Source organism: Camarhynchus parvulus, chromosome 15, assembly GCF_901933205.1.
Source record: "Camarhynchus parvulus chromosome 15, STF_HiC, whole genome shotgun sequence".
In the NCBI taxonomy this organism is placed as follows: Eukaryota; Metazoa; Chordata; class Aves; order Passeriformes; family Thraupidae; genus Camarhynchus; species Camarhynchus parvulus.
Window position 1 is genome coordinate 11132101 of NC_044585.1, and position 10884 is coordinate 11142984.

The following is a 10884-nucleotide window of genomic DNA, read 5'->3' on the forward strand; positions in this document are numbered from 1 at the left end:
TTTCCTTTTGTGATGAAAGTGTCAGTTGTCTAAGGATCAGGGAGGCTCCCACTGCACACCCTGGTCCATGTGCCTCCTATGTCCTGGTTCTTTTGCACATCCCCTGAGATCTCAGACTGCAGGAACAATCCTTAGTTTGTACTCATCAAAAACCAAACCTGAGAGGGAAAATGAGCTTTCTGTGTAAGGCAAACTGTTCATGACCAGCTGATGCAAAACTGTTTTGGAGCAAGCCACCATTATTATTTTACATGCAGGTAAACAGGTCTTGACCCTCGAAAAATATTTTTCTTTTTTTTCCTAACTTGTTTTGATTTAATTGAGATTTTTAAGCACTTATGAGCCTAAAATGGGAAATTAAATTAATTGGAAGTTTGTGCACATCCTTGACTATAGAAAAATCTTGAAGAATTGTGCAGCCTTTTCTCCACTTGTCACTAAAAGAACCGCTCCTCACCTCACTCAGTACGAAACTGAAACACCAACGTTCAGGAAGTGACCCATTCACCATCAGCTGCCCAGTGGAAATCACTCTGGCTTTTTTAATCTGAGTTTCTCAGGTTGCAGAACTCATGTTAATCACCCTTGCAGAACAAGCTTCCAGCATTGCTCTCAACAGACAATAATTTAGATCTCATAAACTGAGAGTTCAAGGAGTAAAACAAAAAACTTTACAGGGCGTGTAAAAGACAGCAAAACACAGCCCAGCTGGTGTGAAAACTGTTGAAATTCTGCAAATTGCAGTTTATTGTTCATGCCCACAGGACAGTGACACAGCAAAGGTAATTTTGCTAGCCTGAGCAACAGAAGTGATGAATCCATCTCAAGCCTGTGGTGCATTATCTGTCCCCTGGTGAGCACCCTCTGGGGAGGAGGGCAGTGTTTGTCACTCACACTGCCACAGGATGTGCCCAGTTTGGGCTTTGTGCTGGCTTTCACTGTTGGGAAAGACAGACCAAGGCAGCTCAGTGCTGCAGCTGCCTGAGGAGGTACAGAAGTTACAGCACCCAAAAAAAGGTGTTTCAATGAGTGAGTGTAAATTCAAGCAGCACAAGGACTTTAGCAGGGAAGCAGTCAGTGTTTGTCCCCTGCCATCCCCTTGACCCAGCATTTCCCTTCTCTTCATTATTGGTACAAGTGCAGCATCTAAAGAAAGTATTTCATATTTGAGCTGAGCCTGTCCTCCCCTTTCCAGAACCATGCCTCAAAAATCAACCCAAGGGCTTGTTACTAAACAAGGGCAGAGGCAGTTGCATATTGAATGGTTTATTTTAGGTTCTTTCAGGCCTGGACAAATGACCTGGTCTCCCTGGAAAAGGGCTAGCAGACTTCCCTGCCATTTAAAAACTGCTTTTACTTGCATGATTTTGTTTTCAAAGGAGGAATTCCTCTTCCTTAAATAGCTTTTCAGAAGTGTATATAGCAGCAGTATGGTACAAAGATGAGTATTTTCTTTTCACAGTACACACAGGTTAGTATTGCCACTGAGAATATGCCTTAAACAAATGCCTTGAAAAACAGCATTCATTCTATATTACTGATCCACCCAGAGTGTTCATAAACCCCATTAAATTCAATACCCAGAATTTAAATAATAAAACTGGAAAGTGTCAGGTATCATTCCAGAATTGGAATTACAGTAGATCCCACATTTCCCCCAACGCTGGTGCTTCGCCAGGCAGGTGCATGCTGCTCTATATACAGAACAAAAACCCCAGAAGCAAATACATTTTATATTAAATATACATAAATAGCAGGAGTGTGACTGGAGAGCCATGCTTGCATTAATACTGAGTCTGTGCTGGCAGAGTCCTTTACCAAACACGGGGACAGGCGAGTCCTTCCGAGCCCATCCATGGCCTGGCTGGGGCTGAGCAGGATCTGTCCCACACCCAGCCCTGCTGGGGGCACAGGCATGGATGCACACTGGGAACAGGGGCAGTCACAGCTTCTTCACCTTCTCTTTGTTCTTCTGCAGTTTAGCGTGCACCACCTTGAGAGTAGTGAGGAAGTTCCCAAGGAACAGCAGCAGGAATGTGAAAGCCAACACAAAAACCTGAAAGGGAAGAGGAAGCAGCATTTATTACCTTGTGATATTACAACATGGATTATAGTCAGCACTGCTGGGCTCTACCAGACACAGAATGGGCTCTGTGCTACATTTTCCTGAGATATTTAAATGGAGTCAGATGCCCAAATATCTTTCAGGATGTGGTCAGGCACCCCCTCTGCCCTGCTCTGTGCTTCTGAGCAGAGCCAACACACACCTGCCATTCTTTGCATTCCTTGTGCCTTGACAATCTGAAAAGAGTGATTGCATTGTATAGCTGCCAGAACTGCAAAGGGGAAAAGAAAAAAGGCAATTTAATTATGAGCAAAAAGAATTAAGCCTTGGAAACGTTTGTCATGGCTGTGTGTGATCCAAAGCCCCTTTGGGTGGTGCAGCAGCAGACACTGCGCTGCAGAGGGAGGAGGGGATCACCCAACTTACATGCCCAAAGAACAAGAAGGGAAGGAGAAACGTCAGCCCTCGCCACATCCAGGACTGGAATCCTTCTGGAAAAGGTCGACAGAAGAGGCAGAGTGTGAGCATGGAAGAGCCAGGACTGAACCTGCAGTTCCTCCCCACCCAGATGACCCCATGAGGGCTATTCCTATGAAGTAAAAATATTTGTTTGAAATTATGATAGCTGGAGGAGGATAAAGTTAGGGATGACCAAAACCTCCATCTCAGTCTCCTCAAACGCTGACAAAAATCAGATTCCTCTGCTCCTGACCTACAGGACCTGAGGAGGGGGATAAAAGTCTCACTGCCCTTCCAGCCTTGGGACACAGGCAGCCAGGGAGGGGACAGCTCTGCAATGGGGGGGCACACAGCCCTCTCCCTCCCTATCACTGCACCCAAAACCTGTGCAAAGAAAGCATAGCAGGAGATCTCACCTACTGTAAGGTCCAAGTGGTTTCTCTCCCCCAAAGCCCGGAGCCTATAGAGGCAGCCCCTTTGGTAATAATACTGTAAGAACTGAACACAGCCTGGAGAAGGAGAGAGAAAACATCACTCCATTGGTTATTCAGAAATATGGTAAGTATCAAAATACTTTAATAATATTTAATCCAACAGCATTTAATTATTGCTTATATTTGTAGATTGCATATTTGTACACAATCTTTATATTCTTACAGTTTAATATTCCAGTATTTACCAAATGAAAGTGTTTTATTCTAAGCACATATAACACAAAATGACTTTACCCCCTGAATTAGCAAGGTAAGATATACTCACTCTGAAATATTGAAAATGCTAAAAATTGACTGCGAAACATCTGATACATGAGTCCATCCGGCCTGGAAGCAGAACATGGGGAGTTCCATTAATCTGCTAAAAGCATCCAATGCATCCACCCCTTCCCCTTCACCACCAGGCCTGATGCCATTAGCAAACGAACCAGCAGCTGGTGCCCAGCCCATTCCACCCACTGGGAGTCCTGGTAGGTGCTACAGCCACAGGAAGTGCTCTCATTGATTAGGTTTCCCCTCTCTAACAAGGATAAGTGCTGTCCCCTCTCATCCTTTATCACAGTTTTCTCCAGGCAGCAAAGTCATTCAGCATCATCTGCATCAAGAATCCCAGCACTGCAACAGGGGGTGGCTGTGCTGCTTATCCTGAGGGCAGCTCAGGATGGATGGAGGGCAAGGACTGCCTGCCCCAGCCACTGTCAGCCCCTTACAGATTCAGGGCAGAAGCTTCTGTTGTTTTAAAACAATTCTTAGTAATTAACTCATCAGTTCATGCCCAAATTGAGACAGGCTGCACAGGGAGTGCATCATGGGTTGTCTGACCACCACCACCATCCTCTGCAAGGGGGTAGCTTGAATTTTTTGCTTTAAACTCTCTAATCAAGGCTCAGTAAAGGCACCAAATATCCATTTTGTGGTGTCCTTCCTCTAAGCAAAGTGCTGCTTGTTTCCTTCAGTACAGAGACAGAAACTGGGAGACTTGCAGAGATTTTGCCATCACCAGCCCAACTACAGCCACAGGGTTTGCATTTCTTTCTCTTTTTTTAACCAGCAATGTAAATACAAACTTACAGTGTTGTATTTATCATTGAAAACATCTGTAACATCAAACAACTATTAAGGTTGACACGCTGCCATACGTCCTGTGGCCACAGCTTCATGGTCACACTGGATTTAAATGCTCAGATGATGTAAACACCATGAAACAGGCTTGAAGCACCTCAAGCAGGCAGGAGCAGACTCACCACGTTAACATCACTCCAGACAGGAACGTGGAAACGTAGTGATGAGACACCCACCAGCCTTTGATCCTGAGCAGTAAAAAACATGGCAGTTAGACAAGAAACATGGATTTCAGCACTGAAGTCCAGCCTTACAGGCAAAAAATGATCCAAAAATGGGAACAAAGCAGATGTCCCAAGTCAATTCCCCACAAGGAATGCTGTGGCATTTCCAACCAAAGATGTGTGACCTCTAACACAAGGCAGGACACACATCCCAGACACATCTACAACCTACAGCTACCAAACCCAGCCAACACCTTGGACCAGAAACTTGGGGACTCTCAGGAACTGCAGCTGCTCTCTCTCCAAACCTCAGGTGGCCATACATGCCTTTGGAAGTGACCAGGGAGGAGGAGAGTGACAAGAGAGGCCATCAGCATCTCGGGTTTGCTGGGTTTCAGCGCCAGGCTGAATCCCTTTTTGTTGCCTGGTTTTCCTTAAGGACATTTCATGTTTTCATGGTTTGTGCAGGTGGCACTGTACCTTGAGCCATTGCTAATGAGAATGCTCTCCCGTATCGTCAGCGTGCAGTAATACCACACCAACAGAAAGTTAAACACTTCATCTGTCACCCTGTTAAACACAAAAAAACACAGAGTAAAAAACCCTCTTGTTAATTATAAAGAGGCATTTTAAAAATCCCTGTTTTTCCTAGATGAAAACCTGCCCAAGTGAGGCTACGGACACAAAGTCCCATCCTGAACGTCTGTAACCCACATGCAGCACTGCACACACGGGCAGCACTGCCAGGCTCCAGCCCCTTTTACCCTGGGATCCAACACTGCAGATCCTGAGCTGATAAGCAGGTATGCAGGGATGACATTAAGTGCTGCTCAAGGAGAGAAAGCACCACAGAAGCAGCAGATGATCCAATTTAGAGAGGCCTTTCCAGGCTAATTCAATGAGGAGATTCCATGAGATCTATATAAATCCAATCAACTAAAATAATGGAAGAGCATTATGCTTTGGAGCAAAACACCAAAACTTTATTTTGCCATTTGCAAACTCCTGAAGCCAAGAGGACTTGGGGCAGCCTCTTTACAGGGCAGCATCACCCCTGGTACAATCCTGCATTCACTCAGACACACAGAGACTGTGGTGGAAGTGCGTGGCTCCAACATCTTCCTGGTTTTTAAGCAAAACTGAATAATAGAAGCTTGTTGGCGCTCACACACTTTATCACAACCTAGAGGTAATGTTTCAAGTCTGATTATTTCACACAAATTCTCTTTTGTTGCTTTTGTTACCCCAGAGCTGCAGCACAGTGTTGGTCCCTGCCTGGGACAACCCACAAGTACAACCAGCTGTTTGTTCCCAACGACAGCATGATGCCAGAATAACAACATCCATTTTTAGCATCATCAGGAAATGTGATGTTGGACTTTCCTTTTAAAAAGGAAAAACAATTAGCTAAAATACAGCTCCTGCCAGAGTTGAAGAAGTGCAGGTGTCCTGCTGCCCAATTGCTCAAAGCCTAAACAGCACCTGAGCTGTCTAACTGTCCTTAACAGTGCATAAGATAACTCAAACTCAGCACAATTTTATGCAAAACACTTGATAAGAAATAAAAATGCAGCTTACCTGTAGTGGAGAAAACACCTGCAGGCAACAGCCCCCAGTAACAAGATTATTGTCAGATAAAGTTTGAACTTCTCATACTCGTCCTTGTAGGCAAACCTGGAAGGAAACAGTGTTTGTGGACACAAACAAATGTTTGACTGGAATGTGGCTTCACCTTTTCAAACTACATACAAAGCCAAATATGAAGCCCAGATACAAGGGTTTTGCTGAAACTCTGAGAAAAGCAGTGGACAGTGGGGAAAGGCAGTGTTCTGCCTGCAGGGAGGGTCTGTGCCAGCTGCAACACAATGCCCTAAGTCCATCAGAGCTGGTTTCTGGGTTGGCATGACAAGATTTTAAAAATATATATATATATATATCTCCATTTTCTGGAGCACTGTATGCCTAGAAGTCACAGCACCATTTTTCAGCACAAAAAAACTCCAAACACTTTTACAATGAAGGCCACAGGCTGAGCTGGGCTTAAAAGCAAGCAATAAAGGGAATTAATTGGAGCTACATAAGATGTCAGCTTATCCCCATGTCATAGTCCAGTCACCCACCCTCAACATTTCACTTCTCAGGTCTAAGAGAAACCCATTCCCTCTCTGGGCTTCAGTCCACACCCACAGTTGGCCCCAGAGAAACCCAAACTCACACATGTGGGAGGCTCACTCACTTTGCCTGGTTGCTCAGGAGAGTGACATTCACATTTCCCAGCACCAGATTTAAGTACAGGCTGGAAGACAAAAGCCAAGAGCAGACCCAAGTTAATTGTTTTATTTGAACACCACAGAATGATCTATAGCAAGGTGATGAGACAGTGGCTCTGCCAAAGCCACGTTTGCTGAAGGTTTTTAGTTAATACAAACTGGAGGGAAAGACCACAGAAGAGGCTTTACACATGGAAATATTGGTCAGCATTTCTAGGAAGTTACTGAAAAGCCTTATTTTCCTGGTCCCTTTTTTGCACTACAGTCTAAGGGCAATATACGTAGGGTGCACTGGCCAAACCCAAACACAGGGAGGATTTCGAAGAAAAGTTTCTGTTAGAAACTTCTGAGGGGTTGCAGCATCACACAGCCCTTGACACTCATATAACTCTGTCCTAGCAACCCTGCTTGAAGCAAAAGATAAAGCTGGTTAAAAATATTATTAAAAAAAAGATAAAAGTCTTGTTCTGATTCAGCCCTCAAAAAACTTATCCCAGGAAAACATCAGTGTGGAACAGTGAACTGCGCAATCCCTTGCCAGTGCAGGTTACTGTCATTTTAACAGAAAACCTGCACTGCCCACACACATTTACATCCACTCACAGCTAATGAATTCTGTGTACAACTGACACAGCAGCTCAGCAAGAGATTTATGACTAATCCAATTTTACATGTCTTTCTTCAACCTTTTCCTTCAGGAACAAAGAGCATTGCTGTGAACATTTAAAAATCCAAAATTCCTGGAGCACACAAGCCTCCCTGGTGGAGCACATACCCATTCCTCTTGGGCAGGTAGGCTTCCATGTCAAAGAAGGCATTCTGCCTCTCCTTGATCTGGCTGCTGATCTCCTGAATGAGAGCAAACTCCTCAGGACTTGCTCTGGGCTTGCACCTGCAAGAACACAGAAACAAGATATTCCTGTTCATGTTTTCACCTCCTTTTTATTTGAAGGAAAATAATGTTGTCATAAAATCCAGGCTGTTAAAAAGCTGGCTCTGGGAGCTGATGCTTTGCTCCTGTATTTCTGAGGAACCATTTGGCTTATCACGACTTTATTTCACTGCCAGGTTTATGCTGCTGTAGGTTGCTTTAACCAGTTGGTTTATAAATCAGCTTCCCTTTCCATCAGCTCCGTGACAGGATTGCATGGGAATATTGTATTTTTCTGCAGGAACTCCCTCCACCCTGGGAATTCTGTGTATGGTTTCAGGCATTGCCCTTGCAGAGGCTGCAGCTTTTCAGGTATGAAGTATTTCAGGATCTAACAGGACACAGAGCTGATGATTTCCTGACAAACTGTGGTTTTAGTAATTAATGTTAACCAGAGAGCAGTGAGCAGCAGAGCCAGCAGCCTGTGGTGTCAGAGGTGCTGTACTCAGGCCTGCACACAAGGAATTCAGCCCGTGGCTCCTGGGATCAGCCAAGCAGCCAGAGACAGTTCCCTCCTGTAAATCCACCCAGGAGCAAGTTACACCTTCAGGTTCAATGACTGATGTTGCTCTTCCAGTGCAGTTTACAGAGCAAAGCATTGCTCACCTGGCACAGCCAGAAGCTGCACAGCCCTGCAATGCACAGCACACACTGTAAGGAAGAAACCCACACCAGCTCCCTTAAATGTCTTTATTTACAGGACTCCCTTTCTCATGCACTAATGAACACTTTACTTGGCTGTAATATGGAACAACTTTAGCACTGCAACATAGATTGTCTAGTAAAAGTACTAAAAATCCAAACATTTCAGCCCTTGGGAAGGAGAACTATCCCATCCCATCCCATCCCTGCCTCCTCCACCCTCCAGACTCCTGTTACCGTTGCAGGCTGTGCTTCAGATCCCTCAGTGTCTTCTTCTGCCGCTGTATGGAGCTGCTGCAGGCTGTCTGCAAGCTGGTGACTTCTTCCAGTTTCTGCCTGTAAACTTTGTGTGTTTCCTGCAGGAGAAAAGGAGATGGTTGGTAGGAAGAGCCCTCCTAGGTTATTCATAGCATTTGGTCCTCACCTCCAAGGGAAACCAGGAAAATCCTGGTTTTATGGGATACAACAGGCACCTCTTTAACAAGCAAGGAGGGGAAGATGCCAAACCAGTACAATAGGGCTTAAATGGACACTGATGAAATTCCTGCAGGAGGAAAAGCATCCTCTACACTCATCTCATTGCCTCTTTGAAGAGCTTTCCCACTCAGGAGCTCCTCACTCCCATCCCACCCTGCAATGAAGCCCCTAATCCTTGAATCCCCTAATCCTCCATTTGATCCTGATCCATGCCCATCAAATGGTGGCTAAATCACAGAGCAGGCACTCCGATTTCACAGCCAGATTAAATCTTGGAGAAAATAAGTGAGGACCTAACAGAGTGGGGGAGGGAAGGGAAAGACACAGCCCCAGGCATAAATCCATGGCTGAGGGTTTAGGCACCTCCTGGCCATCACTGCCATCCAAACCCTACAGATATTCAAGCAACCTACTGCCCCATATTCTGGTTTAAAGAGCTGAGCTGATGTCCCTGCCTCTGGCCTCAGATGCTCCCTGGGAGGAACTGCTTTATCACAGCTCATTGGTCCCCTGAAGCCCCCAATTAGTGCTCAGCCATAACGAGGACAACCAACTGCAAACCCATTGAGAGGAGCCTCTGCTCTCCCCCCTCCCTGCACTCGGGGATACCCAGGCTCTGCTTTTCCACCTTTTGCAAGGATTTTGCCCCCTCCTCATGAGAGAGGTCTCAGGAAGGGCTCTCCAAGCACCAAGCAATGACCTCTGAGCCAATTTTAAGACCTATAATAAGTTGGAAAACAGAGTTTGCAGAGTTAGTGCCAAGAGAGTGTGGGTTACACAGCTGCTTCACCTACCAGCACACCAAGAACCACAGGAAATTCCCAGTGCTCTTCCCAGAGCATAAACATGGTGGTGAAACCACACAAACCAAATCCTTGCTCTCCTCCTTGCCAGGACCCACCTGCTAGCTGTTCTTTATTTACAAGAACAATCCAAAACAAGCTCCAGTGTCTGATTTAAAGACCTTAATAACCAAACTAACCCCATACAGGCACTGCAGCTCTCACCGTTTCAGTCTCACTTTGGTTTTGCTGAGCACACCTCTACAGCACTAATCCTGACACCTCGACCACCAGCAGCTGCCACCCCACCAAAAAGTGTTTCTACTTTCTTTTTCCAGGTGGGGAAACTGAGGCAGGGACAATCACTGACATTTACTGTGGTTTAGGTCAGACTAAGGCAGGGAGTTTGTCGAGAAGGTGCACACAGCAAACAAGTGACCAACAAAACCACGCCAGCTGGTCTCCCCCAGCACCCAACCCTTGTTTCTGCTAACAGGAGTACAACCTGAACTGAGTTTTAATTAAGAAACAAGCTAAATGTGGAGATCACACTTTTTTTTCGCATGCACGTTCTGTTTAACAGTCTAAAAGAGGCTAAAACAGCCTCCAGAGTGAGAAAAGCCAGTCGTACTCTAAAACTGGCTTTAAGATTTTAAGCACGTGTATAGGTGCAGCACTGATGACAAGCAGGGAAGGAAGGGAAGGTTTATGGAGGTAAAAGCATCTTGTAGAACAGCTCTTGGCCCCCACTCCGAGGCCTTTCTGTCCCTCAATGCACTTTTGCAAGATGGAAAAACAGCACTTGGACCCGTGGATCCCACCACGGGAAATCAGACTCGGCCAGGAGATGCTTGCGGGACAGGCGCTGCCCGCACTGCTCTTTGCGGCACGACCGCGCCGCGTCCCCTTTTTCCATCCTTTCTCCAGCAACGGGAACCGCGGCACCACATCTTGGTGCATCCTCAGAGGGACCGGGAGCACGGCCAGGGCTCGGTCTGGGCTGTCCCGTGCGGGTAGCGGGGCACGGGCTGTGTGCGGGGGCCGTGCAGGGAGGGATGCACGGGATCCCCGCTCCGTGCGGGCACCCGCGGCCGCAGCGAGGGCAGCGAGCACGCTCGGGGCTGGGGGGAGCCCTCCCGCACCTCCGGCTGCTCCCGCCGAGCCGCCCCGGGGATGTGGCCGGCGGTGGGGACCCCCGGTCCCGCTCCTGCCGGGCGGGGCGAGTCGGGGCCGGCCCCGCATCGCGATGCGAAGCAGAACCGGCAAGGGCAGCGCGGGGGAAGCCGCGTCCGCGCAGGCGGGGGAGGCACCGCGATGCCCCGCGAGGCCCCGCAGCCCCCCGCTCACCTGGAGCTGCCGGAACTCCTCCTCCAGCTCCCGCCACTCGCCGAGGCTCCGCTCCAGCTGCTGCTCCCGCATGGCCGCGGGGCCGCGCCACCTCCCCGGGCCGCGGCGCGCGCCCGCCGCCCGCACCCCCG

The 10884-nt window shown here is 47.4% G+C and overlaps 1 protein-coding gene across 1 annotated transcript; it reads right to left on the bottom strand.

Moving 5' to 3' along the window:
• Positions 1–1250: 1250 nt before the first annotated feature.
• TMEM120B (transmembrane protein 120B) lies at positions 1251–10878 on the bottom strand. The gene is made up of 12 exons (XM_030958801.1): positions 10754–10878; positions 8385–8503; positions 7350–7466; positions 6541–6600; positions 5883–5978; positions 4785–4874; positions 4263–4328; positions 3284–3345; positions 2941–3033; positions 2492–2556; positions 2268–2336; positions 1251–2056 (listed from the first exon to the last, which is right to left on the bottom strand). The coding sequence occupies exons 1-12, from the start codon at positions 10823–10825 to the stop codon at positions 1943–1945; spliced, it is 1023 nt and encodes a 340-aa protein (XP_030814661.1). The 5' UTR covers positions 10826–10878; the 3' UTR covers positions 1251–1942.
• Positions 10879–10884: the final 6 nt, after the last annotated feature.

Bases quoted from the DNA above. Each gene is read 5' to 3' on its own strand.
- TMEM120B (XM_030958801.1), bottom strand. From the start codon at position 10,825: ATGCGGGAGCAGCAGCTGGAGCGGAGCCTCGGCGAGTGGCGGGAGCTG. The intron at 4,329-4,784 runs GTACAGTGCCAC...TTTACTGCTCAG, and splicing joins CTCATTAGCAATGGCTCAAG to GATCAAAGGCTGGTGGGTGT. The intron at 3,346-4,262 runs GTGAGTCTGCTC...TTCTGCTTCCAG, and splicing joins TCTGGAGTGATGTTAACGTG to GCCGGATGGACTCATGTATC.